General features: G+C 36.5%; 1 protein-coding gene across 2 annotated transcripts in view; it reads right to left on the bottom strand.

The window, feature by feature from the left end:
- GLRA3 (glycine receptor alpha 3) overlaps positions 1–22,619 on the bottom strand; it is a 169,551-nt gene that overhangs the window by 18,852 nt on the left and 128,080 nt on the right. For both annotated transcript variants that reach the window (XM_023226760.2, XM_023226766.2), the window contains exons 6-7: positions 20,429–20,566; positions 14,619–14,833 (exon numbers count right to left, since the gene is read on the bottom strand). In XM_023226760.2, coding sequence (XP_023082528.1) covers positions 14,619–14,833; positions 20,429–20,566 — 353 coding nt within the window. The remainder of the gene's footprint in view (positions 1–14,618; positions 14,834–20,428; positions 20,567–22,619) is intronic.

Raw genomic sequence — 22,619 nt, 5'->3', positions numbered from 1 at the left:
AGATAAATGAAGGCATTAAATGGTAAAATACAGGCGTGGGGGCAGAAACTGAATCATAGATGACATATGGAGATTCACTTTCTGGAGCAACACTTTCTTAATACCTCCAATTGGGTTAATTTTCTTTTTGAAAGAGTTCATTTCTTGACACCAGGAAGGGTGTCAACTTACATACGAAGCATTTCAACAAGGAAGCACTCTGCATCTCCTCCTGCACTTAAGTGTGACTTCTACTGGTCAGAACCATCTCCACTGGGCAAAGAGCAGTGCATCTCACTTTATTCCAGTGCTGTGTCAAATGCCCATCTGTTTGCAAGTATAGATTTAAATCTCATAAATTCTGTAATTCGGCCGGAAATTTCTGGCTGCTTCCAAATATATACAGTCCTGGAACAAGTAATATGGCTTTCAAAGATGCTGTCTCAAGCCACATTATTCCTGAACGAATATGACTCATAAAGTATGTGTGCATTCTTGAGCATTCTGAATCCATAATGACATGAACGACAGAAATTACCTCAGAAATGTAATTTCCAAATTAATTCAATGAGCGTTTTCAGTGACAACAAATACATGGAAAAGTCATTTGTGCCTGCCAGGGCTCTGCTAATTGTGAAGAGCTTATGAGTATTGAGCCTAAAGGCCTACTTTCCTCATCATCTCTTCGACCTCCTTCACCAATTTCAAGTCTGTTTCTCCTCCTCCATTCTAGCTTCCCCGCCAAAGACAGCAAACACAGGACGTGGGAAGTTTGGAATTTTGGGGCTAGTAACTTTAAAATACAGACAGCAGTTCTTACTTCAAAGCATTCACAGCATATTCATGACATACAGCACATTCCCCATGGATTCAGATTCATTACCTTCTTTCCTCCCCCTCCTGCATGCCACCCTGTTAGGCAGTATCATTCCATTCTTGACCACCTTCCCAAAAGACCTATTGTCCACTGGAACCCTAGTTCTATTTTCCGGAAGAATTTCTCCTCGGTATAACTCTCTGAATACAAGTGTCTATGGAAATAAAACCTAAAGGTTGACTAATGAGGTGCACTGGTCAGGGGACCTTTGTCACGGAAACCACTCCCAAGCCATCCTGCAGAAGAATGCTTCCCTTTCAAGGAGTGCCCTTTCCATGGCTTCTGCGACCTGCATTCTCTGGGTTTACCTCCCTTTACTCCACCCCGTTGGTTTTCTGGATTCCTTTCTTTTCCTGAGCTCCTTAGGGAGATGGCCTTGGTCCTCTTCTATTCTCATTGGGACACGACCCACTAATCCATCTTATCTATCCCTATGGATTCAATTCCTCTTCTGTTCTTATGATCCCCAAACCTCTATTTCCTGACTAGATCCCCCTTTATCCAGATTCTTCCTTCATGGCACTCTGACTGTCTCCCACACCTCAAACTTAATTTGACTAAAAAGGAGTTAAAGAATCTCTACCAGACTACCCCCTCCCCCACCAAAAAAAAAAAACAAAACAAACAAACAAAAAAAAACAGCAAATATGCACAGCTCCCCTCTCTTCTCATTAAGAGACTCCACTCGCAGTTGTTCACCCCCGAATCTAGGAGGCTTCTCACTCTCTCTTTTCAAAGATGCAGCCCTCTTAATTATGTTTTCTTTCCATTTCTCAAGTTTATCAATTTCTGTGCATCTCACTTTATTCCAGTGCTGTGTCAAATGCCCATCTGTTTGCAAGTATAGATTTAAATCTATACTTCCCGATACTGCCATCACACTGATTGAAGCCACAGTGTGTCCTAGTCCCTCAGCTCTACCCTTGCCACAAGAGTTACTGATTTTTAAATGCAAATCTGATTGCATTGCTTTAGGCTTACAATTCTTCATTTGCTTTCTGTTAATTTAATGTTCAAAATCTGTTTTATAGTGTATAAAGCCCTTCATAATTCACCTTTCATAATAATTCATATTAATCCTTCACATAAAGCCTAGCTTTCATTTTTGTTTTTTATTCAACATTTGCTGAATGCCAATGATGAACCCAAGTTCTGTTGTTAGGTGTAATAGGTATCGAGATGAGAAAGACAGACAAGCTCTATTATTAATGGAGCTTATACTCAAGTTAGAAAAACATACAATAAAAGCAAACACATATATAAGCTAATTTAAGAGAAATGTAAAGAAAATGCGGTAGGGTAAAGATATGAAGGACTGGGAGAAGGGGGCTATGTTAGATGGCAGTGGCCAGGGAAGACCACACTGTGGAAGGAATAATTACCACCTTATGCTAGTTTCTTACTTGCTTATTATGTAGTAGCTACATTTCCCTTCTTTTAGTTTTTGAAAACCTGAAAGCAATTGACAAACTCCACTCTGCCTCAGCTGCTTTGTATTTACTTTTATTTGTTTTTTGTTTTTTTGCTATTGCTTTTAACTGGAACCCTCCTTCTTTGGGTAATGGATGTTCATCTTGCACGTCTCAGCTTGCAAGCTACTTCCTCAGGGAAACTATCCTGAAATGCCCAGGCCAGAATAATGCTTCTCGGCATCCCACTTCTACTTTTTTCGTAAGTCACTCATTACAACTGTAACTATATTTATTTTTGTGGTAGGTCCTGTAAGATGTCTGTGGCTAGCACCACTTGAATGCTCCACCATCAGTTAATTACTCTATCCTGCAATTTTTAAATGCTTTCCACTTCCCAAAAACTTTGGTTAGAAGGATGCAAAAATTAGTATGTCCATGAAGATTTGAAGATGAGATGTCTATACTAATATGTTAACAAAATATGTATTGATGGCAAATACCAAATAACTCCATTGTATCGTTGATTTTGTCTCAATGTACTGACATTATCCACTTATGTATCTTCTGCTTTTAGGCTATTACATTCCATGAGCTAAGACAAAGGCCAGACCTTATTCATTTTTGTATCTCTAGGGCGCAGCACAGGGTTATGTGTGGTAAAGTCTCTCAGTTAGGTTGACTCCTGTGTATTGACTTGTAATCACTGGCCATTTATTATTAGAAACATAAATATATTAACTAACAAGCCAGGAGATGTTCTTAATACAGTAGTGTCCATACAGTAACACTGAAACCTCACAACAATAGAGGCAATCATCCCTATTTTAAAGATAAGGAAACAGCTGTAGTGAAATAACTTGCTTAAGGCCACATGGCTACCAAGTAGCAAAACTAGGATTTGAATGTAACTCATACAGTTCCAGAGCCCATGAACTTAACTACTATTCTATATCACCTAGTTATTAGGCTGCTTCCGTTTAAGATACCACTCCAAATCAACAACTGTAAACACTGTAGATTAGAATTCATCTCTGTATCTTAAAATTCCAGGCTTTTAAAATTTCATCTGATATTTAAGAGTAATGTCGGTGCACAAAATACATACTGTAAGATCCTCCATATTTGCTAGCTTTGATCCTAAAATCTGACAGTCAACTTCCTAGTAGACGATGTATAAAAACAAATGGTCATTATATTTAGTAGATGAAAACAACCTAGTTGCTCAGGTGAAGGAAAACTATTAAGATAAGAGAAATGTTTTATCCTTTGAAATACCATGTGAGTCCCCCAGCAGTATTAAATATACTAAAGTTGTTTATGAGCCATGAGCCTGGAGACTATTGTCTACTTGCCTTGTAGCAATCCAGGAAGAGATCAGCTTGATAAATGATCAACTGAGTACACAAGCTAGGTTATTGCAAGGCCTAGCCTTTTTCATTCTAAAGAAGTTTTATAATTTAGGAAAGGTAATATAAACACCATATGTTCTGTAGATTTCTTATATTTTTTAACAAGAAATTATGCAGTTTTTCTTTTTTGTAAAATTTTTGTTAGAAATAGAGAAAGCCTGCCTCTTGCATCTCAAGTAAGAAATATATATATATATATATAAATTGGATTTTATTGCTGTCAGTCATCTTGGTTATTACATGGAATCAGGTCACTTTTTTTTTTGGCCCTGAGAAGCAGTCATGTTCAGGGAGCTTGTCTAACCATGAGATTTCTCTGTATATACCCCTCCAGTGACATGAGGGGTTTGGCATAGGGAGGATTCAAGCTAAGACACAAAGTAATTATCAAATAACCACAAAATTTCACTGGCTTGAAGAAACAAAGGTTTATTTTGCCCTCATATTCCTTGTCTACTTTGAGTTGAATGCTGACCCTGGAGTGGTGTTGTCATTGCTATCCTCACTTGTAACACAGCAGCAGAGGAAAACCAAGTTGCTGCTGGTTCTCACATTTGGTCACAAATGTTCCAGACTGGTAGTGGAATAGGTGGCTTCTGCTGAAAGTTCATTAGCCAGAACCACTCACAGTCAACCCTGATCACAAGAGCACTAGGAGATGTAATCCTACCACATGACTAGAGGGGAAAGCAGCCTTGGTGGCACAGAGCATTATGATAACTCCAGAGAAACTCAGGTACGGGCTATTTCTATTTGTCCTTCTGAAACAAGAATCCTCATAAGTACAGAATTAAAGAACATGTGGATTATGATTTGATCACTGTGATATCTTGAATAGCACATAAAGGCACCTTTGTTAAAGAGAAAAACTCACTGCTTTATAGAAAGAAGCTGTCAATTAATTAGGGTATGACAAAGCATAAGAAATTTCCCCTGATTTTCAGCCAAAAATTTTCTAAAACAATAGGGTCAGGTCCAAATTTAGCAATATGAATTGTAAGGAGGTACAAAAAAGTAGAGTCCAGGTGGTGCTTTGAAGCACTTAACCTAAGACAGATAATCAATTCTCTAGATGCAGAGAGTAAAGACATGCAGTCTGCAAGCCAAATTTATGTATGAGAAGAAGTTTGTTTGGACTGCCTAATACCTGAAAAAAGAAAAAGAATATGCTTCTAAGCATGGAATGCTCATTATCAGTTAACCATACTGCTCATCCCTCCACCCCTCACTAATTATACCAGACCACTTTGTTCATTGATTTGTGCATCTGACCCCTGAAGTCATTTGACTTTGTGCTCTCTGATCCTGATAATGGTTTGGATCTGTGTTCCCACCCAAATATTACGTTGAATCGTAATCCCTAGTGTTGGAGGTGGGGCCTGGTGGGAGGTAATTCCATCACGGCGGTGGTTTCTAATGGTTTAGCACCATCCCTCTAGTGCTGCCTTGTGACAGAGTTCTAATGAGAACTGGTTGTTTAAAAGTGTGTGGCACCTTCCCTTTGAATCTTCTTCATCCTGCTCCAGTCACATAAGAAATGCTTGCTTCCCCTTCACATTCCACTATGATTGTAAGTTTCCTGAGGCCCCCCAGAAGCAGAAGCCTGTGTAGCCTGTAGAATCATGAACCAATTAATCCTCTTTTCTTTATAAATTACCCAGTCTCAGGTAATTCTTTATAGCAATGTGAAAATGGACTTAAACAAGTCCAGAGAAATAGATGGCTTGCGTATTTCTCATGCAATCCTTCATAAATAAGTTTACTTTTGCACCAACTTTTGATAGGATTATTGAATAGCAATAATTTTGGATCATATTGAGTGAGCTGTATTATCTACGGCAGTATATGCTGTGGTTGAGAGGCCTGCCAAGGTGTATGACTTTACCTCAGTCCACATGGAGGTGGTCGAAAGGATTTTCCTGTGACCAATAAATTCCTGCTACAGCCTATAGACAACAATATATTAATGGGAAAAGATATATTTGATGTGGCTAGCCAAATTATAACCCAGATGACTATTAATCAATGGATTCTAGAAATAGAAATTTAAGTGTATTTATAAACAGCATGGTTTAAACTTAAGGAAAAGAAATTGATTAAACCAGAACCTGGAGTTTGAATCACAAAATCTCATCTACACCTATAGATAGGAACCCTATAAGGTAAATTTCCAGGGATCCTTTAGAGAGGTAGTTTGTCAATTCTCTTCTCAATCCAAACTTGTTTTTTATTTCAGGAAAAGGTATAATAAAACATTGTAGTGTATGCTTTTGATGAGCTAAAATAGCCCTTTGAGTAGGGTAATTCGTTCTTCTTTTAATAACATTCAATCCTGGTGGATTGCCCTAGTTCCTCAGAAATGTCAAGTAAACTGTGATGAATAATTTTGGCTGTGCAGTCGGCAAGTGATAGAAGCCTACAGATAAATGCTTTTTCTCTGGATAAGCTGACAATGTCTCTGCTTGTGTTATGCCTTGTTTTCTGAGGTTTTAATTTCAGATCTCATTGACTATTCATTTAATCATTCATTTTAAAATACAAATTTGTAGTACCCTTAATCCTACATTTCTCCTTAGTGCAAGAACCTGCATAAGAATCTTACATTTGGTAACAGGAAAAAGTAATATTAATCTCAAAAGCATTTCAAACTTCATTAAGACCTAAAGCCGGAGATCAAGGAATCTGAACAAAAGGAAATAATAAATAATGTTTTAAAAACAGGTGTTGAAGTGGAATGAAGCTGATACTGAAAAGGCAAAAAGAGGTAACTCGAGGACTACTTTCTCGGAGAACGAATAACTAGGCAACGAAACATACAGCCCAGGATATTGTGAGTTTCGACATTCTGACATTTATCATCCTGGAGGGTGACTTGTAACAGTACTGCTGGTGGAACGTTCATGATGATTATCATGCTCATAACCCTTAGTAAATGAATGATGCTTCCAACACAATATTTATTTTTCACATAAGGGATTTTTGTTTTGTTTTGTTTTTGTGAAAGGGTTTTGCTCTGTCACCCAGGCTGAAGTGCAATGGTGCAGTCATAACTCACTGCAGTCTCGAGGTCTTGGGCTCAAGCATTTCTCCTGCCTCAGCCTTCCAAGCAGCTAGGACTATAGGTGTTTGTTACCACACTTTGCTAATTAAAAAAATATGTGGAGACAGAGTCTCATCATGTTGTTCAGGCTAGCCTTGAACTCCTGGCCTCAAGTGCTCCTCCCACCTCAGCCTCCCAAAGTGCTGGGATTACATGTGTGAGGCACTCATGTAATGACTTTTATTTCATGAGATAAAATATAACAGAGAGTCACATAATAACAGAACTTCATTGTTTCCAAAGAGATAAATTTAACCAATACTTCAGTCACCAGACAAAGAAAGTACAACCAAAAAGGCTAAAGAATTTTGAAAAGTCACAGTTATCTCTGACTCCCACTTCAGTAACCGGAGTTTTACCATCATTTTTTCTGTAGTATGTAGTTCTTTTTCTTATGTTTAACACTTAGGAGAAATTGTCAAACCTAGATGTCACTGAAAATGCTGCATGCTGCATATACACCATGGAATACTATGCAGCCATAAAAAAGGATGAGTTCATGTCCTTTGTAGGGACATGGATGCAGCTGGAAACCATCATTCTCAGCAAACTATCGCAAGAACAGAAAACCAAATACCGCATGTTCTCACTCATAGGTGGGAATTGAACAATGAGATCACTTGGACACAGGAAGGGGAACATCACACAACGGGTCCTATTGTGGGGAGTGGGGAGGGGGGAGATATAGCATTAGGAGCTATACCTAGTGTAAATGACGAGTTAATGGGTGCAGCGCACCAACATGGCACATGTATACATATGTAACAAATCTGCATGTTGTGCACATGTACCCTAGAACTTAAAGTATAATTTAAAAAAAAAGAAAAAAGAAAATGCTGCATGCTGTTAGACTTCCTGGCATTTCTTAATATATTACCTTTTTTTTCGAGCGACTCAGGTTAAATCATATTTCTGACCTCTCTCTTCTGCATTTTTGTAGTGAAGGTTTTGTGTTTCTATAATATCATTTTTTATGGTAATCATATAAATTCCTATCCCCTTTTCTCTGGAGTTTAAGAGCTTCATTTAAAGCTTCAAGTAGGTATCACGAAGACAGATAAAGCCTGTAAAGGTGTTCGTTTTACACTGATTTTGGGGCAACATGTTTTCTTTCACTGGCGAGGTGGTAGTTTTACATCCACTTTTGTCTTTTGGGGGCTCATGGTATGATTCTAGCATATATATGAATGTGGTGGATGACTTTATTTATGTAAAGTGGTCTCCACATTGAATGCATATCTTTGTTTTTAAACTTAGTTTGATGTCAAAGCTGTGGTATTATGCCATTTTAAAAATGTTTAAAGTTTATGATTTGACCATATACTTTTCCCTAGTTGTTCTATCAGATTTGAGAATTTATGTAGCAACCCTGTCTCTATCTCAAGTACAGAGAAAATGCTTGATAATCATTAATCTTTCAGCTTGATGGAATCTAATAATTCTAGTAAAGTAGGTCCTAAGTAGGTCCTTGATGGAATCTAGTAAGTCTAGTAAAGGAGGTCCTAAGATGAAATGTAGAGCTAGAGATATCCATCAATCTCTATCCTTCTTATCATAGAACCCACCCATTTTGTAGGACTTTTTTATTTACAAAACAGATAATTTTTTTTTATCAGTAATAAAATTGGATGGTATTCCTATACATTATATCTTGTGATAAGGGTATGACTAAATAATTATTTCATTTTCTGGGCATTTTTTCTTTTTTTCCATTTTCCTAAATGAGTGTATATGGAATTACATTAGTTACTATGATCCATGAACATTTAAAAAATTTAGTTGAATATATTGCTTACATCAAGCATTGTATCATAAAGCTAAATTTATTACACATTCTGTCGCAGTAATAAATTTAAAATGAACCCACTTGGATCATGTTTGTACTGAACTTGATTCAAGTAATATTGGTTAGGTACATTTTCAGCAAATATTAAAATGTTATATTTAAATGGGTCGGACCAAAACATTACTGACAATAATAACTATTAATTGCTATATTAATAGGAAAACCTGATTACTATGTAGCTCTCCTAACCCCATTACGTTATCACTAACACAATTTACTCTCCTTTAATATTTAAGGGTATTTTTTTGAGAAGAATAAGAATGTATATTTGCTAATTAGCTATGAATAAACAGTGAATAGAAATCCTTCATTTTTCTTCCCATTTCCTATCTTTTTATTGTAATCAACCTCACATAAATATCTGTGTGCCAACACAATTGTGGTGTTCAAAAAATGTGTCAGTTCAATTTATATTTTCTAATAGTTATAATCACTTTTAAAATTGGTGTCTTTATGAAGAATGAAAACTTAATATAAAAGCTGTCATCATTATTTTTCTTATTTTTTATTTTTGATTATTTTTTTGAGATGGAGTCTTGCTCTGTCACCCAGGCTGGAGTGCAGTGGCACAATCTCGGCTCACTGCAACCTGTACCTCCTGGATTTAAGTGATTCTGGTGCCTCAGCCTCCAGAGTAGCTGGGATTACAGGTGCCCGCCACCACACCCAGCTAATTTTTGTATTTTTTAGTAGAGACGGGTTTTTGCCATGTTGGCCAGGCTGGTCTCAAACTCCTAGCCTCAAATGATCCACCCTCTTCTGCTTCCCAAAGTGCTGGGATTATAAGCTTGAGCCACTGCACCCAGACACCACCTCTCAAAATGAAGACAATTTCACAGAGAACTTCAAAGAGGGAAAAATGAGTGGAATTGAGAGAGGTAAAAGGTTCTAAGTAATCGTTGACCATAAACAGCTTTTGGTGAAGAATTTGCAATCTCAATAGGCTACCAGCTTCTGAGTTTCTGTAAAATATTTAATCAAAAAGCCATATTTGAAATTTCAAGTGCTCCTCATTTTTTAATGCTTAGTAGCTCTGTTTTCAATGAGATGGCCGTAGTGATGGGAGCAGAGAAATCCACATAGAATCTCCCTGGGATTATTCTCTATTTCTTTGCTATCCCTTCCTCCCCTCTTGTTTTTCTGAGCATTTACGGACAGGCCAGAGTGTGGTCTAAGAAAGGAGACAGAAAACTTAAACAAATAATTGCCCCAAGGTAGATAAGATGGTAGATAAGATTATTTACAATTCCTTTTTCCCTTCTTCTGCTCCAAGGCTTCCCTGTGGGTGGAGCACACTCTTCCACCCCACTGACTTTCAGTTTGGCCATGAGACTTGGTATAATTTATGGAATGAGAACAGAAGCGACTGTGTGCCAATTCTGAGCAAAAGCTTGCATGTTTCTGCTTGCCTTCCTGCTCTCTAGAACTCCTCCATGGAAAGAACATCTTACAGGTCCCTACAGCCCCAAAATGAGGAGATACAGGGAGCAGATCTGAAACCCATTCCACAGCCTAGATCCATGCTCACTTGAACAGTCAATCTCAGGGCAAGCCCAGAAGAGACACAGGCACCTCGCAGTCCTGTGAGCAAGAAGAAATGTTGTAAACCATTGAGATTTGGGAGTTGTTATGCAGAATAATTGTGATGCAACTGAATTATCAGCCCCAAGTGCCAAGAATGTCATAATATTAATATATTGTGTTAAGAGCTAGGGTTTGGATAAAGTTGAATCTAGAGATTCCCCACCCTGCCAAATTTCTATCTGCGTACGTGAATGTGTGCATTGTGTATAGTGTGTGTGTGTGTGTGTGTGTGTGTGCACCTGTCTGACATGCTATGTTCAAAAATCTCTGATATGACAATAAGTTTAAAAGACTAAAATAAGGTATGCATAGTGACACTTGTGTACTTCTGCAGATGATATGAAACATAAAACATGCACCAGACCTGGTCCTTAGCCCGTCTCTACAAAACAGGATGAAAAAAAAAAATGATGAGGGTAGATCTCTAACAGGAATTAATTGATTGTTGAAATCATAAAAGAAAGGGTAAGGTGTATATAATATTGCTGTATAGCCAAGATTTCTCCAAAGTTCCCTAATGTGGATTCCTTCTAGTATTCAGTGTTTACAAATTAAAATTATGTTTTGTCTCTTCTACTGATTTTCTCTATTCTTACCCATCCCCATTAATTTCTTCACTGCCAAGGTCTTAACTGAATATTGAAATTACATTTAAACTAAAAAATAATTGAAATATTATTACTATCCTCTCTTTCACCTCTGACGAAATGAATCCTCCTAAGAAGGACTAGCTTTCCACATCTAAAAAAAAGATTACAGAATGCTGAGGTCTCAAAGAATTCAGGAGTAAAGTTTTGGGGTGAGTGGTTCTTGCCTTTAACCAAACTGTCTAATATATTCTGTGTATGGGTAGGGATAACCCTGGGGGAGGAACAGAGAGAGAAGATATTCAGCTGTAGGAAGAGGGCCAAGCACAAATACATCTTCTTTCCCTGTCTTTCCAGGCTTTCTTCCACTAGAAAAATCACCTCTAGTCCACTTCTCAATTCATTTGTAGTTTATTCTCTAAAGTCTGAGGGCTGGGTGTTGTTGGTCAGAACTTTGGAAGTTCTTAGTTTTTGACAATTCCTTGTGATTATCTTGTAAATGTGTCCAACATTTTGGACACATTTGGATTACTAAAACATCTTTTCTTAACATGTTTTAGAAAAGAACCCACAATTAACCTTTCCCCCAACCTTCCCTATTAGTAACTATCATCTCTACTTGCCTAGTTACTTACTTGAATGTCACTCCTGCATTTCCCTGAATCTTCCATGTTCAATTCATAAGCAAATCCTGTCTGTTTTACCTCCAAATATATTTTTTCAAAAACATTTACTTCTTTCTAAAGCCATCTGCTACTCTCTATCTCTGTTGTTACCAATCTTGCCAGACCATCATCTGCTGTGGACCACAACAGCTTGCTTGGTGGACTCCTTGCTCCCACTCTACCTCTTCCATCTGGTCTTCAAACAGAAGTCAGTATAATTGCTCCCCTTATTAAAATTCATCAGTGGCCCATTGCTGCACCCAAATTAAACTCAATCATTATGAAGTCCTATGAAGTCTTCCTTGATAGGCGCCATGGTCATCGCCATCTTTTCTCACTCTGCCCCAAGCACATGGTGTAAGAAAGCGCTCCTAAAGTTACACAACCTTGAAAATTTGCTTGGAATAGAATGCGTATATCACCTTCTTATGGCCACCTGATACAGACACTGCAAAAATGTGAAAGAGTTCAAGTTTCATGGAATCAGTCACAGGTGTGTTCTTGTTTTGAGAGACTACATGCTTGATTTATCATGACATTGTAGAGGCTGATGCAATAGAAAATATCAGAGAGGAATATCAGCTCTGTAGTTCTCTAGAAGCTGGCTAAAGTACACTCTTTGAGATTTCATTCTCTGAGTCTTACTTAAGAAATTTCTAAGCTTGTTCTTATCTTACAGGAGATGCATTGACCCAGAGCCTAGACAAAACACTAGGCAAAGATCACAAATTAATGATTTATTGTTTCACTCTCCGATGTTTGATAGTCAATTTTCCTGAATGTAACTTTGTTTTCGTACTTCCTAAAAACTATCAGTAGGTAAATTCTGGGTGTTTTAGTGACAAGACTTTCAGACTTCTGAGGGTTCTTTTGTGAGACTGAGAGCAGAAGACCTTAAGGTGCATGGTCTCATACATGTGTTTCTAAATGCAAGTTGTAAAGCCCTCACCTCCTGTCTCTCTGGCCCAATAAAGTCACAGAATCAGAATTGTATTTTTAAAGAGATTTTCTACTCTTTCGAATGGTCTCATCCAATAGATTAATTCTCGTTGTTTATCCTGGGTCCTTGGGGTCTGCCCTGCTAAAATTGAATGTAAGTAATTCATTATGCTAAACCTTTTATTCCTGACTTATCCTGAATTCTAAGATGATACAGTCAACTTCTTTTAAGGTATCACTTTCTCAATCAATTCTTTTTGTGGGTCAGAGTCACAACTGTCATCATGTTTTTAGATGTCATTGTCTCTATGATCAGAGAGATGGAGAGGTTTGTACACATGTATGTGGATAGTTGAACTCATGGCTGAACATTTATTTCTTCTCTAAGGTCTTGTGGAAATTAAAGCCTTTTAAAAATGTCTCCTATTTCTTGAGAAAAAAATATGATGTAGTCGTAGTCATTCTTTTTTTTAAGTTGTACCTCAATTCTGTGTTTTTAATTTATTGCTTGCTTTATCTCTGCATCCTCTACTCACATTTCCATACAGCCTCAATTCTAGCTTACTCTCTGTGTAAACGTGCTTTCTGTCCTGTCTTGCAGAAGCCACAGATTCTCTTTTTTCTGACTGACAGCATACAGACAAATGAGCTTTCATTTCTGTTTAGCTCATAAAGATCAGTGAGTAAACTGGCGATTTCCTTTACAAATTAACCATGAAATTTCCACTATTACCAGATATTACTCTTGCAACATTTATCCTTATGTAAATAAGTATTGAGTCTTATTAGTTTACATTTATAAACAGATTTATAATTTTCACATGAACAATATTTTAGAAAACACTAGTTGATGCGAACAATTTTGAAAATACAATTACTTGTTAATAAAAGTAGACATTATTTTGAAAGACAACCATTAAATTTTAGTGAGGCAGAGCATGTTAATATCATATTTTAATGATTAAATCCTATTTTCAATTTTTATTTATATAGGCATTTCAATCTAATAAATTGAATCACGGAATGAATTAGTAGAAAGGACTAAGGGAGCCATGACAATAGATTTATAATTTACTTGGTGTGGCAAGAAGATAGCATCAAATGAACACAAAAAATGTTAATGTGATTTCATTGCACAGAAGTACTTCATTTCAATGAAAGTAATAGTAAAGCTTTTTGGAAGCTATGCAGAATTACTTAATTTAGATGACAGAAACTTCTTCTTAGACGTCATTTTAGGGGAAGAAAATAATTTTCCATTTCTATGCAGCTAAAGAAATGAAAAGAGTTTTATTTCAGTATATCTTATGCAAAGCAATATTGGGTCTTTTACGAACCTCACAGAAGGAACAATTTTATTTTAATTCTGGCAGCTCAGCATGGATGAAAATCATGGAATTAGATAAGGTCTCCTTCCTATTGACTTATGGTTACTTAAAAGCAAAAGGGAGGAATAAAAACACAAAAATAATATATACCATATTTGGCTCAGGATGCAGCACTATGGACACTCTAATAAAATACTTGTAGTATAATTGGCGTATGTCTTCTGGAAATAAATTTGGCAATATATATGAATTCATACAGCTATCATTGCAGCAATTCTGTTTATAAGAATATATGCTAAGAACATAACAAAAATATGTGTAAAGCTATGTGTGTGTGTGTTTGTGTCTAAATATAGATATATGTATATTTACATAAAATATGTGTGTATATAAATATAGATGATATGTATGATATGTATAGGCACAGGCACACACACACATATATACATACTCATACATATAACATTTATTATATAAATATTTATTATAATATCAGTCCTGAGAGTGACTAAGTAAATTATGGCTTATCCATACAGTGGAGTACTATGCCACCATTTAAAATTACCATGTAGATTTAACTTAAATGTTTAATATATTTCTAAATATTTTAAAACCTATTGATACAAATAAGTCCATAGTGTATAAGAGTATTATGATATTTAAATAATTGGGAATAATAACACAAAATGTGAATAGCGGATATCACTGGTTTGCAGAATTTTTTTCATTTATTTCTGTTTTATGTGTTTTCTGCTTTGGTTATACATTACTTTGAAAACCAGTAATGCCATTGAAATGCCATTGAAAAATATCCGACCAAAGCTGACAATGATATGTTTGCAAGATTATAAGTGTGTGTGCAAAGATGTGTATGCTCATTCAGTGCACTTACCTTTGGCAAGGAAGCTCGTGATCCTGAACTCTGTGTTGTCATCGTCAGCACAGTGGTTATCCCCAGAGCTACCCTGGCCGGTGCCGCATCCATGTTGATCCAGAACGAAACCCAGGATAGAATAACGATCAGGAGACTGGGAATGTACATCTGGATCAGATAGTATCCCATTTGTCGCTCCAGATGGAATCGCACTTCTATACACGTAAACTTTCCTAATTGATTGTAAGGTAAATACAGCAATTAGTACAAACAGGTCTTTATTATGGCATCAAATATCACAATTTCTTTTCCTTTCTTTTTTTTTTTTTTTTTTGTGAGACAGGGTCTCACTCTGTCCCCCAGGCTGGAGTGAAGTGGCCTGATCTCAGCTCACAGTAGCCTGTGCCCCCTGGGTTCAAGACTTTCTCCTGCCTCAGTCTCCGCAGTAGCTGGGATTATGGCATGCACCACCAAACCCGGATAATTTTTTTATTTTTTTTATTTTTTATTTTTGTAGAGATGTGGTTTCACCATGTTGGTCAGGCTGGTGTTGAATTCCTGACCTCAGGTAATCTGCCCACCTCAGCCTCCCAAAGTATTGGGATTACACGTGTGAGCCACTGATCCTGGCCTCACAATTTAATTTTGATAAGGCTTCTATCATAAAACTTTCCATGATAATGAAAAGAGACTCATATTGATTCCTGAAAAAATATTTTTCACTGTTAGTATCAAGAAGCAATGTAGTAAGAGAGTGTACTCTTGTAGGAAGTAGTAGTAAACTTTATTACTTCCGACTTGAAAAGCGCTTTACACTTGTCAAAATATCCAAGTATTTATTATTTCACTTGATTACGACAATTGCTTCTGAGGCAGACAGGAGAAACAGATACTTATTATGTAAAGATCTTCTTTACTCATTGACTGTTTCTGATGCTTTGAGTGCATCTTTAAAGCCAGGTGCTATTTGTTCCAGAAGCCTTTCCATTTTCTTTAAAGTAAGTGCTAGAGGATAAATACAATTGAACACGAATGATTCCTTGAATAATAAAGCAAACAAGTAGGAAAATATATGCTATTTCCATTAATACTTTTGAAAATAAAAGCACACTTACTAAAAACAAGTGGAATCCATTTGTAGTAGATACGTATGCTTTTGTGTCTCTATTATTTACCTCTATTTTGGTGAGCAATACGTGGAGGAGTAAATGATGGTTTAATAAACATTAAGTTGATATTTTTTGTTTGTGTCCTGTTCTACTCCCTAGTCTATTGATATTGATTTATACTACTTTATGTTATCTCTCCTTTATAAAAATTGTTCTTCTAAATCACCAAGTTCTTGTTTTAATTGTTTTTATTCGAATTATTTTAAGAAGGATGAGGTCAGAAAGTTATTCTGCTCTTTAAGTAACATTCTGTTAGTTATCATGAAAGAAAGATGTTAAAGAGCAATTGCTGTCCTATTGCCAGGTAGGACTCAGTGCGAGGGACTTGGGCCATGCGTGATTGCACAGGTGAGGCAAGGGCACTATATCTGGATGAACCCATGCATGTGTTTCCAGAGCTTAAGTCTCAACAAAAGTTCATAAAGTCTGGGAAACGTAGGTTCCACTCTTAGGCGAATAGTAATCAGAAACATATGTGCAAACCATACATGATCCTTTTATCAATTTGTCAAATATATACAAAATGCCTAAAGATTCCTGAAACATATGAAAATACTTTAGATTTTAAAGTGCTATTAAATATAAAGATTTAAATTTTTCTATGAAAAATAATGAAATGGAATAAAACAAGAATAACTGAAATACATTTATAATATCAGTTAAATAACTCACTAAGTAATCTCCTAGCATAATTAGTAACAAATACTAACCATTCAGATACTTTTGTATAAGTTTTCTAAATTTCGGGTGATTCTCAAGGAAAAAAATAAGCTCCATTGTGTTTTTATTTAAAAAGAGTGTTTTTCAAAGTTCAGAATCACTAATCATCAGAAAAATGCAAATCAAAACTACAATAAGTACAATCCCAGCACTTTGGGAGGCCGAGGCGAGCGGATCACGAGGTTAGGAGATGGAGACTATCCTGGCTAACACGGTGAAACCCTGTCTCTACTAAAAATACAAAAAAAAAAAAATTAGCCGGGCGTGGTGGCGGGCGCCTGTAGTCCCAGCTACTCGGGAGACTGAGGCAGGAGAATGGCGTGAACTCGGGAGGCGGAGCTTGCAGTGAGCCCAGATCGCGCCACTGCACTCCAGCCCCGGCGACAGAGGGAGACTCCCTCACAAAAAACAAACAAACAAACAAAAACAAAACAAAACAAAACAAAAAAAAAACAACAGTAAGATGTTCTCTCACTCCAATAAAATAACTACTATCAAAAAGTATCAAAAAGACAGAAAACAACAAATGTTGACGAGGAAGCGGAGAAAGGGGAGGACTTTTACAGCATTGGTGGGAATATAGATTAGTCCAGCTACCAGAGAAAAGAGTGTAGGAGTTCCTTTAAAAAGTAAAAATAAAGGTACCTAAAAAGTAAAAATAAAGGTACCATATGCAATACTGGGAATATATCCAAAAGAAAGAAAATCAGTGTATTGAAGAGATACCTGTTCATTGCATGTTTGTTGAAGCCCTATTCACAATAGCTAAGATAGGGAACCAACCCAAATGTCCCTCAGTGGAAGAATGGATGAAGAAAATGTAGTATATATACACAATGGAATATTATTCAAACAAAAAAGAATGGCATTCTATCATTTGCAGCAACATGGATAGAACTAGATGATAAGCCAGGCATAGAAAGACAATATCCCATGTTCTCATGCATACGTGGGAGCTAAAATAATTGACTTCATGGTCGTAGTAAAGAGAATAGTGGTTTTGAGAGGCTGAGAAGAAGGCATGTGAAGAGGTTGGCGAGTGAGTTTAAAAATACACTTAGAATGAATAAGTTCTAGTGTTCAATAGCATAATGAGGATAACTAGAGTTAACAATAATTTATCGTACATTTCAAAATAGAAAGAAGAAAAGATTTGGAATGTTCCCAACCCAAAGAATTGATAAATATATGAGGTGATAGATATCCCAGTTACCCAGATTTGATCATTACAGATTTCATGTTTGTATTAAAATATAACATGTACCTCCAAAAACATGTACAGCTATTATGTATCTATAAAAATTAAAAAATGTTTTTATAATATTGCTGGGAAAGAAAATAAAGGGCTACACACGCGAACACAAATATACACCATTGCTTGTATATAAATAAATATACTCAGTGTATGTGGATCTGAAGAGATAAAAGAACAAGTTGGACAAAAAAATCCATCACTTATGCATGGCAGCAGACCCCAGAAATATAGTGATCAACAGAATCAATATAATACAAACTTAAGACAGTGAAAGAAATATGCAATAAATAAGTAAACATAAAATTGAATGATATAATTTCAGATGGTGAAAGCAGAATTTGGGCGTTTAACACTTACTGTGACATATGGATGTTTCAAGAGTTGGCATTTGAATAACCCTGAAGGAATTGGGAGTATTAGACCTGGAACAATTTTGGGAAGAACTTTACATGCAGAAGGAAGAGCAAGAGCAAAGACTTTGAGACAGACAGAGATGAGTTTGGAGTATATAAGCAAGCAAGTCATTGTGGCAGGGTACTACGGAGCAAGGGGAAGAGAGATAAAAGATTTTGGAGAAATTACTAGCAGGAGACAGATAATAGGATGCTGTAGCATATAACTAATAAATACTTCGGGATAGTGAAAATACAACTGAATAAATCCTCTAATTTTGTGCAATTAATTTATATATGAAAACATTTTTAACTTAAGTGTATTTCATTTTATGGGAGGAAAGGGCATTTTATAAATTTGGTCTTAGGTAACCTAGTATTGTTGTTTGTTGTATTTTCACAAGTAACATAAAAGGCATATGTGGAATCTAGGCCTATTATTGGAAAACAAAAGAAGATTCTTGTGCATTGTAAAAGCAAATATGAAATGGAGTCTGGAATCTGAAGCAAATTAACCACATACTTGAATGAGGACTCTATGAGATGCTTTTATTCTCTATGTAATTTGGGCACGTTATTCTGTTTCTGGACAGTACAATGCTTCTAGAATGTAAAGTTGTAAGGTTTCTACGATGTCTCCTAAGATGTCCCATTCCTTGCTTACAGTAGGCATTCATAAATGTAAGTTATTTTCTTTTAAGCTGTAATAGCTCATTTGATAACTCAAGGGAGTATGCAAACTTACTTTACACTAAGGAAGTGTCTCAAGTCCCTCTGTCATAAAACTTCATCCCTAATTGATGTTTACAACTTTACCTCTTGTTCTGAGTTAAATGGTATCTCCCTAAGATTCATGTCCACCCAGAATCTGTGAATGTGAACTGACTTGAAAATAAAGTATTTGCAGATACAATCAAATTAAAATGAAATTGTCTTGGATAAGAGGGGGTCCCAAATCCAACATTACTGATGTCCTTATAGAAAGAGGGAAATTTGGACACAGAAACATAGACACATGGGGGAATCCCACGTGACTCCAGAGGCAGAGACTGAAATGATGCATCTGCAAGCTGAGAAACAAGGTTTTCCAGAAATAGGTAGTCAGGAAGAGACAGGGGAAAACTCTTCCCTAAAGCTTTGAGGGAAAGCATGGCCCTGCTGACACCTTGAATTTTGGATTCCTAGCCTCCAGAACTGTGAGAGAACACATTTCTGTTAAGTCACCGTTTGTGATAGGTTGTTAGGGCAGCCGGAGGAAACTAATATACCTCCATAAGTCAACTCTAGGGGAGTTTTAACATCTGTCTAAGGGAACTGAGCAAGGACGGTGCCATTGACTTGTCTGCTCTTTATCTTTGTGTGGACATGTTAAACTTGAACTCCCTAATAAGTTAGATATCAGCTTCATCTCTGAGTGAAAAGGAAAACAGTAGTGACTTTTTGATCAGATATTGTGAATTTGCTAAGGAGATAAGAGAGAGTAGGGACTTTGTATAGTGAAAGGTCAGAGCACAGTTCTGAAAAATGCTGAGTCCACCATGAATCATAGTTACTGTAATGAAATGGTAAGAACAGCAGCTGATGCTAGTGAGAGGTCACGTAGTCACCACAATGGAGTGATGCCTCAATCATGGGCCGTTTAATGGAATTCAGAGAATTCCATTACTTTCTGACTGCATGAATACATTCTAACTGTATAGTTAGAATATTTCTTATGGAAATAGCCCATGTTAGTTAAAGCAACTGAACAGAATTTGCTGATGTGCAGATACCACATTGAGTCTCTAAATTCTTAGTGTTGATAACTATATCTGATATTTATCTCAACTGTCTTAGTGTGAATAGTAGGTGCTTAGGTAAAAATAACAGTGAAATGCATGAAAATATTACAAAGGGAGAAGTTAGGCAAACAAAGTTTTTCTTTTTCTTTTTTTTTTTTTAGCAGAAACAGTATTTACTGCCCAAGAAAGGTCAAAAACACATTTTATTGCTCACAGAAATTAAAGGAATAGTTTTGGAAACATTATTACTATGTAATCATGAGCTTTTCATTGAAAAATATTTAAATATAATTGAACACCAAGCATTACTTTGGTCTCATACAGACCGATTATTTAACAATATGTAATTAATCAAAGTATTGATAAATTTCAAATGCATCCATTTTCTGCTATATGCCTATGCAAAACAATGATCTAAGAAGAGTTAAATAACTTAGCATTGTAATGAAGAAACATTTGGATATCATAAAACCACAAGTAGTCAGTGTAAAGGACACTACTCAACCCCTACCTGTATTGTAATGTTTAGTGCAGTATCGTAAGTCTTTTTCTTCTTTCAACAGAAACTGGGGCAAAGTGAGTCCTTCTGCCACTTGTACAGGTGCCTCATCTTGCCATTCAAAAATGAGATCATTCATTGTGTACCCAACTAGGCAAAACAGAATAAAACTATGAATATTCTAAAAAGGGCATTCAAAGAAAAGAAATACAAATTACTTTATAGTCACATAGGATGAGAAGACCAAACAGTGTCATCTTATAGTAACTCTATGGATGGAGCTATTCATTGCCCAATTCCATTTCATAAATGTCTGTGGAATCTATTCATGTGGAACTCCCACCAAATAATATGAGAAAACAAAGTGGGCTTATTAAAAGTATACCATGGCATGTTGAAACTCGAAGGGACATGCATATACATTCTTTCCTTGGGATGGGTAGCTACTGGATTAATTTGGCAATTTTCATTTTGATTTCATTCTGTCTGGTTTCTCCTTACTTTCAAATTATTCAGGACTTTCTCAACAAAAACTGAAATTGTCACTTGTTAGAAAATGGCTTTTTTTTTTTTTGTGAGACGGGGTCTCGCTCTGTCACCCAGGTTGGAGTGCAGTGGCATGATCTCTGCTCACTGCAGCCTCTGCCTCCTGGGTTCAAGTGATTCTTCTGCCTCAGTCTCCCCGAGTAGCTGGGACTACAGGCACATGCCACCACACCCTGTTAATTTTTGTATTTTTCATAGAGACAGGGTTTTAATATATTGGCCAGGCTGCTCTCAAACTTCTGATCTCATGATCTGCCTGCCTTGGCCTCCCAAAGTGCTGGGATTACAGGCATCAGCCACGGTGCGCAGCCAGAAAAATGACTTAAACTTAGTGTAAGAATAAATGTCAGAAATCTCTTAATTATATACAGATTGCTCAAGGATTTAGGCATGTTAACTTTACTTCTGTTGTGTTTCAAATCTCTCCAGAGTTGCATGTAGATAGCATTTATTTCTGTGCACTTAAACTCAATTAGAAAATATCTACAAAGTGAAAGTGGAGAGGAAATGGAAATTTATGTTTTCGTGAAGATTTTGATACACATTTCATCATTTAATGATTCACCAATTTTTTACATTAATTTGAATTAAGCATTTAATTCAAAGAGAGGGGAGTATTCATTATTGATATATATGGACTTCAAAAATTTCCATCCTTTATAAACAAAGAAAACAAAGTGGACTCATTAAAAGTATGCCATGACATGTCAAAACTTGAAGGGACATGCCATAGTATACTATTTATAAGTAGTCAAGGTTTGGGCCAGACAAATTATATTTTTATTGTAGAAAAATTTCAACTCCTTAAGCCATAATGTTGAATAGAAGTGGAGTATTTTCTTTAGAATTTCTTGAACAGGCAAATAAAAGTTTATTATAGAATGCATGTATTTTCTTTTCTCTTTGGAACATCTACACCAGTATATTGCTGGCAGCTGTTGTATTTTTAAAAAAGTATATTTTCACTATCATAAAGGATTCTCTTTTCACCCCTCATGAAAATAAATAACAACTTGGGGGAAAAACACACACACAAAGAAAATGACTTAAACTGTAACATCTGTTGGGGGAAAGTACTACCACATAATACCTCCTTGATTTAATCATTAAACATGGGACCATTTGTGGAGGTGGAAACTCTTGCACATAGTATCAGTGAATTCAGGATAGAATTGATTAATGGATTTTGTCATAGGTCAGCAGCCTTTAGTAAACTAAAATTTCCTATTTCTATATGGGAGGTATCTGAGAACTGCAGAATTTTATCTTTTTCTTCCCTCTGAGTGAGAAGCTGTTGAAATGTATGTTTAAAGACTACTGCAGAAAATGAGTCAAAAGTGAATGGGACCTGTGGGGCAGAACTGTTGTTACTTTGATCAATGAGTTTCTTGATGCACAACTACCACGGAGGTAGAAAGAGAGAGGAGGCATGGTGTGGCCTCTGAACCAAGTCAAATGGTCGACATGTTAAAAGTAGTTGGGTGCAGTGGCTCACGTCTGTAATCCCAGCACTTTGGAAGGCCGAGGCGGGCCAATCACCTGAAGTCAGCCTGGCCAATGTGGTGAAAGCCTATCTCTACTAAAAAACACAAAAATTAGCCGGACTTGGTGGTGGGCACCTTTAATCCCAGCTACTTGGGAGGCTGAGGCAGGAGAA

The sequence above is a fragment of the Piliocolobus tephrosceles genome, chromosome 3 (assembly GCF_002776525.5).
Source record: "Piliocolobus tephrosceles isolate RC106 chromosome 3, ASM277652v3, whole genome shotgun sequence".
Classification (NCBI taxonomy): domain Eukaryota; kingdom Metazoa; phylum Chordata; class Mammalia; order Primates; family Cercopithecidae; genus Piliocolobus; species Piliocolobus tephrosceles.
The sequence above is the reverse complement of the archived record's forward strand: the minus strand, read 5'-3'. Positions and strand labels throughout refer to the sequence as shown.